Source organism: Homarus americanus, unplaced genomic scaffold, assembly GCF_018991925.1.
Source record: "Homarus americanus isolate GMGI-L3 unplaced genomic scaffold, GMGI_Hamer_2.0 scaffold54443, whole genome shotgun sequence".
Taxonomy (NCBI): domain Eukaryota; kingdom Metazoa; phylum Arthropoda; class Malacostraca; order Decapoda; family Nephropidae; genus Homarus; species Homarus americanus.
This window is the reverse complement of record NW_024750852.1, coordinates 106086-126690: the sequence shown is the minus strand read 5'-3', so window position 1 is coordinate 126690 and position 20605 is coordinate 106086. Positions and strand designations below refer to the sequence as shown.

The window sequence follows — 20605 nt, the reverse complement described above, 5'->3', positions numbered from 1 at the left end:
CCTCCCCTTTTCACTCCTCCTATCCGTGTTGCTGCTACTCTAGTGATAAGGACAGCCTCTAACACACCTCTCTCTCTCTCTCTCTCTCTCTCTCCTTCATTTTTCGTACATATTATTCCCCTTCTGAACTGGGTTTAAGAGAACGCGTCTGACATACCGAGTCTTAGTGCAGTTTTGGTGACATTTTGGCCTGGCCTTCTATATACCTGAGTTTATGTGAGCCAGGTAGATGCGCTCTTATACCTCCAGTTAGGGGGAAAATGTATATGCAAGACCCTTTGAGAATCCATCTTTGTGTTTAAGTGTACATTAAGTGAATGACATAGATACCTCCTCAAAGCTTCAGGTTGAGGGAAAATATTAACTTGAGAACCTTTGAGAGTCAGGGCTAAGGTCCGTGTGGAGTTCGACAAGTCAGGTGTGTTTAAGGTGGAGGTAATGTAATGTCTCGTGTCGGGGCCTTCAGGGATGACGTACTCGTATGTTGACAAGCAGGTAGGTAAGGTAGGTAATGTCTCCTCCACAGATGGTAGACACAAACATCCTGTCTCACTGTTCTTGTTTTTGTGTGAAGTCGCTCTCCTCTTACACATTTGTCGGCAGGAACTCCGCCATAATGAGGGAGAAATGCTGTAGACTTTAGTTTTGTGTACAGTGTATGAGAGCTGATGAAAGAATTGGAAATTATTATCAATTTTCCCAGTCATGCAAGTGATGTAGTGTGTGTGTCTGTGTGTGTGTGTGCACTAGAATAACCTTTACATAAATCAGCCTACATAATATTTCGGTTAATTTTTCTATGTTTAAAATAAATAGGATGACTTAGATCACTATATAATTAAATGAATGATTGAAGGTTTTTGCATCTCGTGTGGAATATTAATTTCTTAATGAACTGTAACTTCACCAAAACTGTCAGACCTGAACACGATATATGACGTCAATGTTACGTAAACACGAAAACCTTGATGCCTTATCTCTAATTCACAGAAGCCATTATGACGTGTCCTTGTTCAAGCTAAATAAAAACACTTGTGTCTTTAAAGATATTGAGATAAATGTTGATATAGGCATTTAATATGTTGTGAAGACTCTCCAGGGTACACAGTATTAAAAAGGGATTATTTGACAGTAAAATGTAGTGTTGTAATGTTGTGACGTAACTCTCAATGTGTTGTGCTTCTGAGTTCAACGAGTCATCCTGTATTAGGAATAATTACGTTTTAAAATGCCTTAGCTATTTTTGTCTTAACTGTCGTAAGGTTAACGTAAAGTAACCTTCATCAGCGAAATTGATGAGTAATGTATTATTTTAAACCAGTGTTTATGTTTTGGATAATATAATCTTGGGATTTTCCACTACTACTTAACACTGTGAGATGTGTTGTTAGTTTAGTTCTCAATATTATATGACAGTTTCCTCGTGGTTATATTCTCGCCTGAATATCTTACTGTCTTAACTTATAAAACAAAAATATGAGTTACCTTGTTGCTTAAATTATCAAAATAATCGTAGTTATTGTTTTGAATTAAGTTTTACAAATGCAAAAAGACCTTTGTGCTCAGGTGTCCACTCTCTCGTCACCTCTTGTGGTAAAGGTTGTGTCACACTCCAAGCGTAAGTAAGCTTTGGTCTTCAACTTAATTATATATAAAGAGATTATTAAAGTAAGAACTACGATTAAATAATGTTGACACCTTCTCTGCTGTTCACCAGGTCTCACCCTTGTCAGTCAGGTTGAAAATTATGATGAAATATTTGGTGAACTTTGACCTTATCCCATCCTCAGTCAAGCCGAGCTTCCTGCGGGGGCCGAAGGACACGGTGACCCTGACGGAGCGCAAGGTGGAGTTCGAGTGTCAGGTGAGCGGTGACCCTGCTCCTCAGGTGTCCTGGAGGAGGGTGCGGGGAAACCTACCTGACGATCGCACCGAGATCCTCGACGACCACACCCTCAGGTAAGACGACCACATCCTCAGGTAAGACGACCACACCCTCAGGTAAGACGACCACACCCTCAGGTAAGACGACCACACCCTCAGGTAAGACAACCACACCCTCAGGTAAGACGAACACACTTTCAGGTAAGACGACCACACCCTCAGGTAAGACAACCACACCCTCAGGTAAGACAACCACACCCTCAGGTAAGACGACCACACCTTCAGGTAAGACGACCACACCTTCAGCACACCATCAGGTAACCTCCTCATCAGGTAACTTGATCTTCTGGGGATATCTTAATTAATTTTCCTGGTAACTTGGTCGTCAGTGGCTCTCCTCCGTCAGCTTATTGTTCCTCGGGTAGTTATGATCTCGGTAGCGGTGTTGGTCCCTTGTCAGATGGTTTAATTTTCTTGGTAAAATTGCTGCAAATAAAACTCTTGTCAGACCTTCTAAGAATTGCCATTAATTTTTGTTCTTCTCCATTTTTATACTAATTTACGTCTCACCTCTAATCTTCCATGGGCAGAATAGCTCCCGAGACAAAAATATTATTGCTCCTCAGGAAACACTTCTTCAGAATCCTTTACAGTGTGCCAAGTGTTTCCTTCGCCAGGTGGGAAGACTACTCTCAGGCAGGTGCTCAGGTAATAATTACCCTCTCGTAGGTGTTGGCCGCCAGGTAGCCTCACAAGTACACCTCCTCGTCGCCAGGTGTTGAGGTGTGTTGTTAGTTAACCAAACTGCCTCCTTATGTCTCTCGTTGTGTGTTCTCTGTTCGTCAAGTCTCCCACGTAACAGAAAACAAGACAACATATACTATCCAGTTACCGTAGATGCACAGAACAGTTTTGAAGCCATGTTAACAGTCATCTTTGTGAGGTAGCTTGAGTGAGCCAGTAAAGGTGTGTCCACATATCTTGGGGAAAATGTTTGGATCTAAGAATCTTGGAGAGCTGCCGAGCTGCACGTGTCGTTTAATAAAGTTAGGACGTTCAGAGTTATCCTTCCACCAGAACTCGGACACCAGATACACAATTATAGAAAACTAATGATATTTTCCTTTTGACAATATATTGGAAGAACATCGTTATTGGTGTTGTGTTTTGCTGAATTATACATATTAATATCAAGTCTAGTACACGCCTCACCTTAACGAACATTAGATGCAAAATATCTCGGCGGCCATATCTCGTGTCACTTTCAGGTTCACATTGTTGTTTTTTATTAAATCAGGATGTTATAAAGGCATCACGTATACACCCTCAGAGATATAAAATGGAATATTGAGGGAAATTTCCTTGACGATATACTGCATAGTGTTATATTCTGTCTCTTATGTTGTACAGTATAGTGGGGTCTGTTCTGTCGTCTTGTTTTGATATGAATATTATTTTTAGGTCAGAATGTTATTATGGCAGCTGTTGTGATGTTTCCCTTGTGAGATAAAAATATAATATTGGATGAGGTTTGTAGGGAGCCTTGGGTGTGCTGTTGTTGTTATTATTATTATTATTATTATTATTATTATTATTATTATTGTTATTATTGTTGTTATTGTTGTTATTAATATTGATAATGTATACCTGAATAACACCACACAAACATCACCCAATAGGTTCACCCCCACTATAAGAATTTTTTAACCCTTGTCGACATGATGTTCAAGGTTCTAGTTCTGTTGACTACATTATTAGTCGGAAAATAATCTTGTTTGCAGTTGAGGAATTAAAGCAATTACTCGGTGCAGAAATTAAAAAAGAATAATCTTATTTTTTGTGTGTGCGTGTGTGTGTGTGTGTGTGTGTGTCCAGTGATGGAGGTTGATATTGGCAAGGCTGTCGATATGGGGCTCCGAGGCGTGTGTAATAATATTAGTTTTTTCTTTTTTTGTATTTAATATTTTTTTTTCGGCGTGGTGAGAGGAGAAGAGAAAGGGACTATGATGGTTGTTAATATATTGGTTAGGTTAGGTTAATTGTATGATTGATTTAGTTTTGTGAATGGATTGATATCTATGGTGTGTGTGTGTGTGTGTGCGCGTGTGTGTGCGTGCGCGGTGTGGGGGGGCTCACCTGGGAGACGATTACTCCACATCGTAACGCTTAGAGGATCACCACACGAGAAGGTGTCAATACTTTCGAATTATCCCGACTGCATACCGAGGCAGACAAGTGCCAGCACCGGAAAGACGCTACCGCCGCCCCTCCCGCACTAGATGTAACCCTCCACACGTGCAACATCTGTGGACGACACTGCCGGTCTCGTATCGGTCTCTCTAGTCACCTCAGAGCTTACCAGCGAAGGTGACATCCTTAATAACTCGTATCACTTTATCATAGCTGGATGATCGTCATACTCGATTCCAAGTGACAGCAAGGTAATAGTAGTAGTAGTAGTGTGTGTGTGTGTGTGTGTGTGTGTGTGTGTGTGTGTGTGTAAAATTATTTCCCTGTCTTTGTTAACATTATATTTCCACCATTGGTAACCACTATCTCTACCATCATCATCATCATCTCCTCTACCACCGCCAACACCACCATCACCATTACTACTACTACTACTACCACCACCACCACCACACCCTCACCTTCCTCATCAATCTCTCCAGTAACCACCTTCTGCCTCTCCACCTACAGGATCGCCCGTGTTACGCCTGGCGATGAGGATACTTACGTCTGTGAGGCCGTGAACGTAGTCGGCACGGCCAGGACCAACGCTACTCTCACTGTGTATAGTACGTGACCCAAATTCCTGTTGTTGTTCTGTTGTTTACTGATTGTCTCCACTGTTAGTTCTCTGTTATTCTTCTTATGGTTCTGTTGTGGATTGAAGTCTGTTGTTTTTGTCTGTTACTGTTCCCTTCTGTTTTCACGTCTCTGTTTACGCCTACTGTTTCCAGCACGTTAATATTCTCTCTCTCTCTCTCTCTCTCTCTCTCTCTCTCTCTCTCTCTCTCTCTCTCTCTCTCTCATTGTACACGCACCCATAAGCCCCTTTTAATGGCTCTGCCCGCTGCCCTTTACGTCCCTACTAAACCCTTTAAAGGCCCACTAAACCTTTAACATGTGTTTTGCTGCCGACGCCACAACCCTCTTGTAAAACCACAAACTTACCTGCCTTAAAACCCAGGTTATACTCGGGAGTTTTCCGGTTTTAATTGTGGCGTTTGACCTCGACTTAAAGTTTCCCGGGTTTAATTGTGGCGCTTGACGGAGTTTATTGGGGTGCTCGGGGGAGGGAAAGAGGGAGGTTGTGGCCATAATGCTGTAGAGTAAAGAAGAAAAAGAAACAGGAGGAACTTGCCTGAAGTATTTGGGTTAAGGAGAGTAATGTTGGTATACCTGTGGCTCTGTGTCTGTACCTGTGTAGTGTACTTGTTGTCTCTCTACCTGTACTTGTATCTGTGTCTGGCTTTGTACTTGTTTCTGTACCTGGCCGTGTATCTGTACTTGTGTGAGTAACTCTATTTGTACCCGACCTTGTACTTGTTCCCTGTACTCTTACCTTTGTCTTTGGCATTGTTTTGGAATTAATAGAACACGCAATTAAAATAAACTAGTGTATTTAATTGTGAATAGTTGAGGTGATTATGGTAATACAGAACTATTAATGATTTTTTTTATAGATATGTGTAGTTATAACAAACTTTAAAAGTAATACATTATTTTATCTATTTCAAATATCTTCGTAACAAATTTTTCTCCAGTTGAATGAATCGATTTTTATTATTGTATAAGAGTCGATGTTATTCATTTCAGTTAAGTAAGTTGTTAATGACTTGTGATGTTTATTTTAATTTTATTACAAGTTAAATATAATATTTTAACTGTGACCTCTCGACCTCCTCTACTTGACTATTAAGTATTATGTACACACTGGCACTTAACACTTAAACACCATCAAAAGTCTTAACACACTTCTTATGTACCTACTTGTTCTAGCACTTAATACATAAAGCATTGTTTATAACCTCCAAACACTTAACTCTCGCTCTGCTCTCTCTAGCACTGAGCACTTACAGCACTGAACACTCGTACTGTGCTCACTTCTTAGTATTTGGCACAGGTACTGAACCCTCGTACTGTGCTCTCTTTAGTACTTCACACTTAAAACACTCAACACTCACTGTGCTCACTTTCTAGTATTTAGCACTTTGTGATCGTGCCCCGCCCACAATCATTAGCTCATCTACTCGTGGATGCCGTGACGCCACCGCAAACTAAGGCTTCCTCCACCTCCCCCTCTCTCCACCCCCTCCCCCACCCTCCCTTCATAAAGGTGGAAGTGGTTCTTACTAATGAGTCAACCCCCCCCCTCTTAATGAAGTTCTTCAGGTGTGATGTACGAGGGCTTCAGTTTTACAGCTTCCAATGTGTTCGGTGTGTGTGTGTAAGCCCCCACGACTTCTTGAGTACAGGATGACCTCTCAAATATGGAAGGAATTGGGGTGTTTTAATATATTTCAGGTTTATGTGCGACCTCATATGACCTGCGTCTTTCTGATCCTAATTACTACTTTTAAAACGATTAGCTACGGCTTTAGTGTGACTTCTGACCTCGTACGACCCGACCACTTGATCTTGGCTTGAGTCGTGACTGTTTATCTGTCTGTTTGAAGGTTTTCCTCTCTAATGACCTACAAATTTACCTGGAGTACGACCCACTTTCCTGGCTACTTTGCATATCTGTCTGTCTTGTGAACGACGGTGTGTTATGACCCACAGTCTTTGGATACGACCCAATAATATCTCAAGTTTGTAGACGCCTTCTGACGACCTAAGACATGACCCTACAAATGTATGACCTCGTAACCTCATACACGGCCTCTCTAAACGACCTAATATACGACCTATTAAAGCCACAAGCACCATAACACAAAATAACTAATTTTTCTTGTTCTCGCAGCTGCTCCGGAGTTTCTGGTACGACCCCAGGACGTGAGAGCGACGGCGGGATCATCTGCGGCGTTCGAGTGCCTGGCGGTCGGTCGTCCGCCTCCGCTGGTGGTGTGGAGTCGTCAGGACGACCATAATCTCCTCCTGCCCCGCCAGGACACTCCCTCGGGCGAACCTGACGACCAACCCAATGTGTGGGTCAACGCCGAGGGCACCTTAATTATCAACCAGGTGAGGGAGGGAGGAAGGGCACCTAAATCATCAACTAGGGGAGGGAGGGAGGGAGGGTACCTTTAATTATCAACCAGGTGAGGGAGGGAGGGCACCTTGATCATCAACTAGGTGAGGGAGGGAGGGCACTTTGATCATCAACCAGGTGAGGGTGGGAGGGAGGGAGGGCACCTTAATTATCAACCAGGTGAGGGAAGGAGGGCACCTTGATTATCAACAAGGTGAGTGAGGGAGGGAGAGCACCTTGATCATCAACCAGGCGAGGGAGGGAAAGGAAGTGGACACTGCATATTCAAACAGTGAAGGGAAGAAGGGAATGCATGAGAGGGAAGAAGGAGAATGTCGCGGGATGTAGGAAAGACAAAGAAAATGAGTTAGAGAAAGCGGAAGGAGAAGGAAAGGGCGAGAGGAAGATCAAAGGTAAGAAGGCATACAAAAATGTATTTATAATTGGCCTTTTTGAAAAAATCGAAGTAGTGACTTACTTAATGAACCTGCACGAGCGTTAACATGCTCCTTCTGTGCCTTCATCAGGTACCGTAGGTCGTCAGGTGACAGAATTATATTAACAGTAACTGGATAAATGGGTGCCAAATGAAAATAATATTAGAAGAACCAAATAGTTAACTCATATATGCAAACACTAATTTTACACCTGCGGCTTCCTCAGGTAACACGAGAGTTAGCGGGGTGGTACTCATGCGCCGCCGTGTCCGCTGCGGGATCACTGGTGGCACGGGCGCTGCTGGAAGTGCCGGCGCCCACCCTCCACCCCCCGCCCGTCATCTCCGTTCGCCCCCGCAACCTGACGGTGACCCCTGACGCCGTGGCCCTCCTGGTGTGTCAGGCGGAGGGTGACCCCGCCCCCAGGGTCACCTGGACTAAGGACGACGAACACCTACCCGACGACGACACCAGGATCACTCTGCTGGGCTCCGGAACCCTCCAGCTCAGTGGTGAGTCACCTGGGTGGTACTACTGTTAACATTTATCCCTGGATACACTAAATGTTTTGTGTTTAGTTGGAGCTCGTGAAGATTGCGCACCCCAGCTTATTTTACCTTAAGATTTAACACCCTAACGTTAACCTCCCCTTAACTAACCTCACCTAACCTAAGCCACCAAAGTAGAGTTAGGAGGGTTAATATCAGGTGAAATAAGCTGGGACGCCTAAACATCACGTGATCCGTTGTCCTACACCTGGACACTTCACAATGCTCCTCTTACTCCAGGATTCTATAATGTTCTCATATTTGTGTGATCTCTTGCTCGCTCCAAGCAGAAGAGCGCCATTGTAGGGAGAAATCGGACAAGCGTTCATCTGGCAGAGCTTCCGTATTCGTGTAATTACTGGGCGGAGAAGAACGGCAGGTGAGGTTGACTGCTTGTCCTGGCGCTGGTAGTTTGGTGCCGTCCTCAGCTATTACTGAAGTCGTTCATATTAACTGTAATTGTAAAAGTTAGTAAACAATTTCCTGGCAGGTGACACGAGGAGTTTCTTCCAGGATCTGATCACTTCTGCTGGTAATGAAATATAACCACACACAACTCATCCCTCTCACAGCTGCTGGCCAGACTTACGCTGTTCACCGCCAGTCACTGTGATACTGCGTCAGGCTGGTTCACTGCTCTCTATTTTTTATTTCAGTTTCAGATTTCCTCGTCCACTGAACAAGCTGCCATTGCAAACAAACATTATATTAACGATTTTCCGTGACACGATATACTGTGTGTGTGTGTATGTTGCCTTATCATTTATTTTCAACTATAACCTGAAAATCAATGTTTCAGAAGGTTTAAACATGATTTCAGGTATATAGACACTCGTGATGTAAATACTGATGGCATTTTAATTTGAAACTCCCCCCCCCCCAAAAAAAATAATAATAATAATATTAATCATAATAATAATAATAATAATAATAATAATAATAATAATAATAATAATAATAATAATAAATAAACAAATCGGAAACTTTAAATATAACTGACGCTAACGTGAGTGTGAAATGAGTAGTGACTTTTCATTAATTTGACCTCAACGTGAATATTCATAAATTTTTTTGTGGGGAAAAGAGTTCTTACATGACCTGAAGTGAGGTGAATGATGGAGTTTTCAGTTTAATTTTCAACTTCATTTCAAAAGTCTATATATATATATATATATATATATATATATATATATATATATATATATATATATATATATATATATATATATATATATATATATATATATATATATATATAAATTTTTAGGGGGGGGCTAGGTTTGACATGTGTGTGTTTGCGTGCGTCCGTGTGTGGATGTGTGTGTGTTTGCGTGCGTGCGTGCTTTCGTGTTTGTGTACTTGTGTGTCTGTGTGTGTGTGTCTGTGCGCCCGTCCGTGTGTATGTTTGCGTGCGTCCGTGTGTTTTTGCGTGTGTGTGAGAGGACCAGACCTACTGAGTCATTTGGTGTAGGTGATCAATACCTGAGGCTCAGCATAACACTGTCTTGCCGCCGCCACAATAATGATGGAATACTGGGTGTCGTGACTTAGTAGTTTATAATAAGGAACTCAACCACTAGGAATCCTCTCTCCTTCTCCATGATCCCTAGGAATCCTCTCTCCTTCTACATGGTCCCTAGGAATCCTCACTCCTCCATGGCCCTAGGAATCTTCTCTCCCCCATGGCCTAGGAAGTGTGCCATGACTTGACTATAAGCTGCGATAGTGAGGAATGCTGTGGGCGGGCCAGGGGTGAAGCTTAGAGCCCGTGGTGTGGGCGGGCCAGGGGTGCAGTTTAGAGCCCGTGGTGCGGTCGGCCAGGGGTGCAGTTTAGAGCCCGTGGTGCGGTCGGCCAGGGGTGCAGTTTAGAGCCCGTGGTGTGGTCGCCAGGGGTGCAGTTTAGAGCCCGTGGTGCGGTCGGCCAGGGGTGCAGTTTAGAGCCCGTGGTGTGGTCGGCCAGGGGTACGGAAGAAAATATATTATTTCGGTCGGTCTATCAGCAATTCGAAAATTTAGTGTACTTAGAGCTGACTGTCGCAGTCAACAGTGATACATTTTCCCAGCTCACCAACAGGTTTCTCGTGTACCAGAACACATGGCAAAGACAAGGATAAGCCTGTGTACCGGGAACTGTGTAATACAAACAGTTAGAGCTCACACAACAAGTAACAAGAGGTCACACACACACACGCACGCGCGTGCGCGCGCTCACTTAAAGAATAAAACCATGAAACACGCTTGTGCACGCAAAAAGCTACCCTGCACACGCTCCTACACGCAGAAAAATAGCTCCATCATGAGCAAATGAGGCCAGATGACAGCGTGTAGACTTCTAAGCACACGTCAGCTTACAGCAACGTGTACTGATATCTTGCATGTCTGGCCCTAATTCCCGCTGACGTATCGTTCTGACAGTCGCGAACATAACCACTCGCCAGTTTAACAGTCTGCCAAACCCCGCCAGTCTCTCGTACAGCGGTACAGTCAGCCACGTTACAGTAGTAACTACCACCACAAAACCTTCAGATAGTGTTTCGACCCGACCATGTTTTCACGTGAGTTCTGAGCCTCATATTTTCCCACATTTTAGCCACAGTAGTCCGTAAGAGATGTTTAGGAAGATGTTAAATCCCACACTATTTGTTTTATCGTCGATTTTATTTAATTTAAAGACAAACATTAACTTGAGCATGGTGGGTAGACACATGAGCGTACTGTAGAACGTAGATTGTGCATAATGACGTACAGTGCCTTCACGTAAGGAGATCCACCTCATGTCTGACTGTGTGAGGGACCGTGAGGGAGAGAGGGAAGACTTGTAGATGAAAAAAAAAAAAACCCTCAGGAGTGGAAGGAAATTCCGCAGAGACTCGTGAGGATAGTCAGCGACTTCACCTTACGTGTTGTGGGGGACCTGTGGGGATGGGGTGAAGATGTACTGGTGGCATCCTTCCTCAATCTCACTTCCTTACAGAGAACCACACTCCTTCACTAATGTCTAACTCTTACAACGAGAGATAACAGGCAGCAGACAGTACAGATTGGAGCCAGTAGACAGCACAATAGAGACCGGGGCAGGCTGGAGGGTGGCCTGCTAGTCTGCTTCACCAAGGGGCCGCCAGCCACAATTAGGGGATCAATATAAGTAATTAAGGAAGGAGGGGGGTGGTCTGCCCCGTCCTTACCTCTGCCCCGGATATTAAGACATTCCGCCCCGCTGCTCGATACATGGCTTAATGCCCGCCTCGCTACTTTATGCCCGCACACCCAAGGCACAATGGCTCTATTACTTCGCAAAAATTAAATTAATATGCAGTTTAGGCGTTCGTTTAAGATGTATTTTTAATCTCTGGGTACTTGAAGGCGTTGCAGGATAATTTAAACCCCGGCTGCTGTTCTGTTGATATCCAGTCTGTTCCAGCGTGGAAATGAGGCGAAAATCTCAATGTTTTGGGGTTTATTTAATGGTGAGTGTTGCCATGTTGACCTACAGCGCCAATGTTTGTAAGTTTGTCAGTCCGCCAGTTGAAGGTCAGATGTTGCGCTACACCCAAACAGTATGTCTTGCTTGCTTTTTTTTTTTTTTGCAAGACTTGGTCAAAGGCGCTTATAGTCTCTGGCCGGTGAAGCACTTACAAGAGATACATTAAGGCAAAAGTAACTATATAAGATATTGAGTGAAATTGATTGTTTAAGTGTGTGTTTTGTAATGTTTTGTTTTTAAGCTCATTCTATTATTATTATTATTATTATTATTATTATTATTATTATTATTATTATTATTATTATTATTATTATTATTATTATTATTATTATTATTATTATTATTATTATAATATTGTTTGGCATTTTCATCAGTGTTGGTTCCTCACAAGTGTACACAGCAGACAAGACTCACATAAATGGTTACCCGGCTCTCGTAGTCATTCAGTTTCTCGCAACACAAAGGACATAGGATGAGATTGATATTCCAAGACCGACAACCAGCCACCCGTGTTAACCCAACCCAAGTCTAAAATCTTAATCTTGACGTAAAAAGGTTCTCACACGACACACCCAAGGGACCACACACCTTTGAAATGTTGATTTGTAATTATTCTCTTCGCTACAGGTCAGTATACAAGCCTAGTCACTTGGCAGGTCAGTCAATTCTCTGTCGCACACTATCGGGTATTCACGGGCTATGGAATATGTACCCATCGGGGCCTGGGAGGCGAAAATGTAATAATAATAATAATGATTATTATTATTATTATTATTATTATTATTATTATTATTATTATTATTATTATTATTATTATTATTATTATTATTATTAAGAACCATAAAGAAATACAAAAATAAAATAAAAAGATCAAGAGTGAAAAACAATATGTGTATGTTGTGTTGTCAATGGTAAGAGAAACAATTGAGACCCTGCAATTGTGTGTAAATGAGGCAGAAAGTCAGATCAGCAACCTGGGACTTGGTCACACTTTTCGTGATGCCATATGGCAGCAGGATCTACCATTAGACAATACATAATGCTTCCAATGTCTTCCCAGGCGGTAGTACCTCCCTGTTTGGTAGCTGCCTACTACCTACAAAATGCATTAGTGTGTGTGTGTGTAAGATTGTTTATTTTGAAGCGTCGTACAGATTTTGAACATTTGATTTTGATGTAGCGAGGATTTTGACAGGACGTAAACCAAGTATAGTGAGATTATTGATGGGGGGGTTGGTGTGGTGTGTGGGGACGGTGGTGGAAGTGAGCAGCGCCTCCACTTGAGTTGAGTGTGTCAGACGGTGGTGAAAGAGGAAGAGAATAGTGGGTGGTCTGGTATACAGACAGAAAAACAGACAGGTAAAGATAGACGGAGAGATTGGAATATAGGGATGACAGAACATGCACGCAAATATACCTACGGACTGATACATAGAAAGATAGAGACACGCAAATAAACAAACACGCATATATTGACCGTAAAACACAAATACACACATAATTAGTCATATGTCTACCTGGGTCTCCTGAGATTACTAAGATTAATATTTAATGGGTATTGTCCAGGTGCGAACTAATTAATGACCCCCAGCAGGTGTGTACGAGGTCATAATAGGTGTGTAATTTCCATGTAAATTGGCTGGTATGTGTGTGTGGGTGGGTGTGTGTGTGTCCCGGATGTCACTGTAATCTGGAAGCGGACATATTAATGGGTTGAATATTGGCTCTCAATGGGTATTTAACTTTACAGATGAGGAAGTGAAGGCGGTCGAGTTCAGTGCCGGCTTGTGCCACCCACGGGTTGTGTAGTATCGATATTATAATGGGTTGTGTCATGGGGGTTCCGTAATGGGTTATTTAATGGGGATACAAGAGGGAATATATACTGGGGATACGTAATGGGTGTCTATAAATGGGGTTGTATTATTTTCACGCTTTATGGGGGTGTGTCATCAAACAGCAACAAAGAAAACAGCATAACAGCAGCGAAAATTAAAATAATAAATGTCTGGGTATGCAGCGTCAGGAGGAACAGCAGCGGGTGACCTTTGTTTTGCAAGCAGGTTATCGAACACTTAATGGAAGGTAGTGTAGCACCGCCCCAGTCCTCTAGGTGTAACGCCTAGTCCGTAACCTAATTAACCTGCCTCTTGGAATTGTATTTTTATACAATATGTAAATATTTTTTACGGACTTGTTTGTACCTATTTGGACCCTTTCCTTGCCCTTCTCCTTATCCTCCTCCCTCTCCTCTCTCTCCTTCTTCGACTTCTCCTCTCTGTCTCCTCTTTCGACCCCTCTCTCCTTTTTCTTCCTCTCCTTCCTCTCCTCTCTTGCATTGTTGTGTTTCTATCTTTCAGAATAATTCTCTCTCTCTCTCTCTCTCTCTCTCTCTCTCTCTCTCTCTCTCTCTCTCTCTCTCTCTCTCTCTCTCTTTTTTTTTCGTCATTTCCCTCTCCCCTTCTTTCTTCCACTGTCCTTCCTCATCCTTCACAAAATCCTCGTCGGTCTTCCCCATGATTTTCCCTCCTCATTCTTCTTCTTCATGTCTTTCATTATCGCGTCCACTGCTCCTTCTCCCTTTCACCATGTTTTCTTCTTTTTTCAATCTCCTTCTCTTATTCCATTCTCATCCATCACCGTTCCTCCTCCTCTTCCTCCTTGCTTGCCTCTGACTATCATCTCTTCAGGGTGTTATCTAGGGAAGGAAAATGACTGATCACCACCAGCAGGCAGAGGAAGGACTACCCTGCTGCATCCGACCTAACCTAACTTAGCTAAACTTAACTTAACCTAACCTATATCTTCCCTGCATCTACTTTGAATCTAAGCCAACCTAATTTAACTTGACCTAACCTAACCTAACCTAACCTAGCCTAGCCTAGCCATGTTCACGGTTGGAAAGGGAAGTTTATAATGTATTCACTTACAAATCTCAACGTGAAGAAAGTCATTGGTATCGAGGTGGGTATTTTTTTTTTTTTTTTTTTTTTTTTGCGGGGGGTGACTACAGTTGGAAAGTTTGATTTGATATTAAATAGTGAAGGTGACCTTATCGAGTTCTCCCGTTTGAAATATTGATGGGTGAAGGATGAAGTGGGGGGAACAGTGTGGGGTCTCCTCTGATGACTAATGGTGTCGCAAGTCCAATAATCAACGGACAGACGGACAGGCAGATGGTGGTGATGTGACTGAAGCCTCTCTCTCTCTCTCTCTCTCTCTCTCTCTCTCTCTCTCTCTCTCTCTCTCATCGCCATATTTCCATTCCTCCCTCTCTCCTTCTCACTCCACCTCCATCCCTCACCACCACACCACCTCCGCCCTTCCCTCTTTCTCTCCCCTTCTACCTCCTTCCCTCTTCTTCATGTCTCTTTTTCTCTCCCTCCCGTTTTTCCTCACCATCACCCTTCTTCCCTTTCTCCATCAACTCCTCTTTACCTTTCTGTTCCTCACCACCTCCTTCTTTCCCTCCTTTCTCACCTTCTCTCGCCTCATTTCCTTCTTCACCACCACACTCTTTCCCTCTCTCCCTCACTCTCTTACAACCTTCATCTCTTTCCCTCCTTCCCTCCCTCACCAACACCTTCCTTTTTTCCTCTTCTCTCCTTCTCACTCTACTTCCATTTCTCTCCCCCCACCACATTCCTTCCTTCCTTCCTTCCTTCCTTCCCCCAGACTCGTCACTCCTCCAGCCTCACCTTCTCAGGAGGACAAATTGGGTACTGTCAGGCCCTGGGGACGTGACTGTCTGGGAGTCATGATGGAGCAGAATCCCAGACTCCTGCAGCGCCATTATAATACCATTAACATTATCCGCCTCACTATTATGGCACCATTAAGGATATACCCATCACCATTATGGCACCATTAACCTTATCTCCTACGGTATTATGGCGCTATTAAGATTACCTGTAAACTCCCGCCTCCTTCTTTGGCGTTACTAAGGGTATCTGTCGCACCATTATGGCGAAAGTAAGGATATCTATTGCACCATTATGGCACCATTAAGGATATCTGTCACCATTATGACACCATTAAGAATATCCAGCACCTTTAAAGATATATCCAACTCCAATATGGAACCATTAAGGATATAAATCACCATCATGGCACCATTAAGGATATCGGCTGCGCAATTATAACGCCATTAAGGGTATCATCTGGTTCTCAAGACTCCTGTCACACTCCCTCGGCAGTTGTGTGGTTTGAACTAGAGGGAGGTGTGTGTGTGTGTGTGTGTGTGTGTGTGTGTGTGTGTGTGTGTGTGTGTGTGTGTGTGTGTGTGTGTGTGTGTGTGTGTGTGTGTGTGTGTGTGATGATGATGGAGAAGAATATGTGTGTTTGAGAGACATTATATACGAGAGAGAGACTAGCACCAGAATCGTGTCAATAGTATACTGTATAATATTGCTCACTCCAGATTGTGCCTTGTATACTTACATGGGAGGGAGTTACAATACGTACACGGGGCCGGTACACGGTTGTAGATACATGCACAAGGAGGCTGAAATAGTACATTTATGGGGTTAGTATTCCTACATGGGGTAATTTATGTACACGGGATAACACGTACACGGGGCTAATATACGTACAAGTCGGTTTGGTATACGTGCATAGGGTTAATGTGTACGTGTACGGGGGTAGTTACTAATACGTACACGGGAGCTAATCTACGTACACGAGGTTTAGTACACTTACACAGGAGTTAATCTACGTACACGAGAGCTAAAACGTACATGGAGTTGGCTCGGCGCGTGTATAAAGCTACTACCTACTCATTATTATGTAATTCTTACCTGTAATACCGTGTGGGGTCCGGCTAGGTGCTCTGTCATGCTGAGGGACTTAGTGTGAGAGAAGAGAAGTGTGTTAATAGACATTTTTATAACTAGTGTGAGATAAGTTTGTAGAAATGTGAGATTATTGTGTATGAGTGTGATGTTAGTGTATAGAGGTCTAGTGTGTATTAGTGGTGCGAGTTAGTGTGAGTGAGAGAAATGTGTGTTGAGGGGAGATATTTTAATTGGTGTTAAGTTAGTGTGTGGAAGTGTGAGGGTATCATGTAGCAGGAAGTGTATTGGAACAGTGTGAGAAAGAAGTATGTTGGGTGAGAGATTTACCTCCAGTCGGAGGTTACTGTGTAGCAGTAAGTATGCAAAACTGTGAGTTTGGTGAGTAGAAATGAATGTGTTATAGCAGTGTGATGTTTGTGTGTTTGAGAGAAAGAATTTGTGTTAAGATGTGCAGTTCATTCCAGCGTGAGGCGAGTGTGTGTGTGTGTGTGCGTGTGCGTGCGTGTGCGTGTGCGTGCGTGTGTGTGTGTGTGTGTGTGCGTGCGCGTGTGTGTGTGTGCGCGCGCGCGGATTGAGGGATCAGTGTATGGCTGCCTCATAAGTTCATCAGGAAAGCTTGTTAGAATAGTGACAAAGTTAAGTGCATGCCATTTAAGTGCATTAGATGAATGTGTTAGAATGGTGCGACAATGAAGTGTGTAGCTTCTGCATGAGTTGAGTTATTTTAGTATGAAATAACCCGTCAGGTTCATTATGTGTATGAGAGGGGTCGTGGGGGTTAATAAGACATGACCAGAGGTCGTGGTCGTCCAGGAATGCAGTGTTCTATGTAATTTTTAGTCCCCAGTCTTACAAGAACAAATTTTTTAACTAAATTAGGCCGGCAAAGTACAGGCGTGTTCTCTGTAATCACATTATAAAATATATACATTCATCGATTCAGTGAACACAAACTCAAAAGCAAGTTAACCCCGAGAGAAATATGCGACGTTCTCCTGTAATTGAAATTTTGGTTTCGTAAACACGCTGTTATTTGTCGTCATTTTTTATCAATCATCTACAACATCGTGTTCTGGAGGAAGCACGTACACAGGCGATGATCAGCTGTAAGTAGGTATGCACTGCTTCTCATTACCCATAACCAGACGTAAACACCAGCGAGGAGGTGAAGCTCGTACGTCAGAACACTGGATAAATCACCCACAGTAGTCAAACACTCGGGATTGATGGTGTATCGTGGAGCTTGACAATCCTCGGGCTTCATGACCGAGTGTGATTGATGTGGTACGTCCCCGTATGATGCATGTGTGTGTTTGTGTGTGATAACAAGTTCCTACTCTCTCTCTCTCTCTCTCTCTCTCTCTCTCTCTCTCTCTCTCTCTCACACCTGACTAACCAAGTTTCTTTCCACAGCTGTGAGGGAAGAGGACGCAGGGGAGTACAAGTGCTCGGGCACGTCAGATGCGGGCACCACCACCGTCACCAGCTACCTGAAGGTGGTACCTCCGAACAGTCCAGCCGCCGCCCGCACTACGCCTGCCCCCGACCCTAGAGACCTTCCGGGGTCGCCCAAACCACCAGCCCTTCGTGCACGCAACGCCACTACCCTCACCCTGGCCTGGGGTCCCCCTGATCACGAGGGCGCCTCTGCCATCACCTCCTATATCCTGGAGGTGGGTACTGGTGCACTGCACTGTATTTGTTAGATGAATTCTGCTGTAACAATAGCTGAAGTCAGCGAATAAAAGATACATGGTTCCTACTGTAAGTTGCTCTCGGTTTGATGATAATTATGGAATATTCGATACTTGACATGTAGAGTAAAACAACAGGAGGGGAGTCACCCATGTATTAATTAACGTCGCCCCGGTAGATGTGGAGTGGCCCGGGGTCATGGCAGCCGCTAGAGGAGCACATCCCCGCCGAGTCCTACACCGTCACCGGCCTCAAACCGTACACCCAGTACCGGGCCATCGTCAGGTAGGTCCTCACGTCTCACCAGGTCCTCCGCAACCCACCTGGTCTTTCACGGGTGTATAGCCAGGTACTTCCCTCCAGCTCTGCCTGGTCATTTATCGGTCCCTGACATATGTAGGTGTCATATGGTACTCTCGCTGTCATATGAGTTGATATATAGTCACTCATGTGTCACTTTGATGAGGGTGATTATGATGTCCGGGGTCATATGTCAACATCAGTGTCATTGAGTAACATTTTGTTTTAGTTTTTGTTCCAGTATTGTTTCTCTTGTTATTGTTGTTGTCAGTTTGTTGATGTAGTTTATTCCTTTAATAATTTCACAGTTATTATAATCAGTCAGTCAAGATGTCAGCCTTATGTCTGAGGGTTGGCGACCACAGTCTTTCACGGTACCACACTACCTGTGTCTCTCATGTCAGCAAGTTATGTCAGCAGTACCGTATCTTCCTCTTTTAGACCTACCCCTTACTTTCTCTCCTTTTTTTTCTACTAACGTGATCATACCTTCTGTTTGTCCAATCCAGGTCCTGTATTGGCCAATCAGATCAATCCCTTTTGACCACGACCCATTTCATTCTCTGTTCCATTCATTGGTGCCATCCAACGAACCTCCCTCTCCCTCCCTCCCTTCCTCCCTCTCTCTCTCCTCATCTTCCTCTTTCCTCACCACCTCCCTTTACCCCCCCCCCTCTCTCTCTCTCTCCTCTTCCTCCCCCCCTCTCCCTTATTTCTCCTATTCCTCCCTCCCATCTCCCCCCACCTTCCTCTCTTTCCTCCCACCTCCTCCTCCTTCCTTCCTCTTCCCTTCCTCCCACCTCCCTCCATCTTCTTACCGTGTCACCCCACCCTCCCTACTTCTTCCCCTATAACTCCCATCTGGTAATCCCTTCATCTATATATAACACATCTCAGTCAGTACAGTTTCCTCTCACTTGTGTTTATGGACTGAACGTATTTTTAACCATTACTGAATTTTGACGTAACATACAATTTATTTATTTTTTCTCGTACATTCTCGTTGAACCAATTACGCCAGGGCCTCCCAGCTCGATTAAAATTGATAATGATTTATTCAGTGGATGGGAAAGGTGTAAATATTAGGAAAAAATATATATATAAATAAATCTAAAGTAAATACTGATACACTGTGCATTGAGTTTTTAAAAAGTAAGTAAACAGGATTTTTTTTTTGAGTCGCTACTAGTATTAACAATTTGTTGTATTGTTTTGTTTTTATGAGTGTTGTTAATTGTTAAAGAATTATATACATTGTCTGTCACCTTCCCTCCTACCCACGATGTGTCGGTGTCCATGAAGAAAAAAGTCACAATTTTGGTTCAGGAAAAATTTTCATACAGTAGGATATAGAAAGACCTTTTAAATAATCTAAATGAAGTTAAGTTAGGTTAGGTTAGGTTAGGTTTGTGCCTTGTTTTCCTACATTCGTTTTGACTGGCTTGTTAACATCATCCACCATCCGTGTGTTAGTTTACTGTGCACACCTCAGGGCTCCATACTATAGGCTGTATTGTTACCTTACATGTTAACTCCCACCGCCTTTGTATAGACACTTAACACGTACAGTATAACTAATAAGGGTTAATTTACATACGATTGATAACAAATGAGTAAGAGTGCTCTCAGGTTTACAGTATAGAGTCTCAATCGACGTAAATGTATCAAAATGAGGGTTGGCCGGTCAAATGGTTTAAACCAAACAAGACATATTTTTTTAACGATGCCTTTTTCTCTTGGTTTTAATAGTTTTTTTGCTGGTTTTTATTACTTACAGATGGTTTTGAGGATTTATAGATTTGGAAAAGGCGTATGATAGGGAGGAAGGCTATTAAATGTAGTGAAAACATTCTCTGAGAACAGCAGGGCAACAGTAAGAGTAAACGGGAAAGAATGCGAAACATTCGAAATAAATGTGTTACGGATGCGGAATGTCCCCGTGGTTGTTTAATATAGACATGGATGTGAACTATTATACACTGGTGAAAGTGGTGATTATAAGCTTTCTTATAGGGCTGATTATAAGGGAGCCAAGTTGCCACAGTTCAGTATAACTGGTGACTGCATCTGTTGTTGTTGTTTTTATTTTGTTTTTTTTACGGGAATTAGCCCACCCGGGCACAGGTCAAACGACCCATAACGGAGCCTGGGGGGCGAAAAAAAAAGACCGGAAAGAAATTGAAAATATAGAAAAAAAAGTTATACTGTATTAATCTACACCACGAAGATGCCGGAAAACCAGCCTTTTAAAGTGAGACAGATTGTAA

General features: G+C 43.2%; 1 protein-coding gene across 1 annotated transcript in view; it reads left to right on the top strand.

The window, feature by feature from the left end:
• LOC121854344 (roundabout homolog 2-like) overlaps positions 1 to 20605 on the top strand; it is a 78667-nt gene that overhangs the window by 24446 nt on the left and 33616 nt on the right. Inside the window, exons 4-9 of the mRNA XM_042348951.1 lie at positions 1791 to 1959; positions 4585 to 4682; positions 6854 to 7074; positions 7745 to 8030; positions 17757 to 18016; positions 18217 to 18323. Of these exons, the coding sequence (XP_042204885.1) occupies positions 1791 to 1959; positions 4585 to 4682; positions 6854 to 7074; positions 7745 to 8030; positions 17757 to 18016; positions 18217 to 18323 (1141 nt within the window). The remainder of the gene's footprint in view (positions 1 to 1790; positions 1960 to 4584; positions 4683 to 6853; positions 7075 to 7744; positions 8031 to 17756; positions 18017 to 18216; positions 18324 to 20605) is intronic.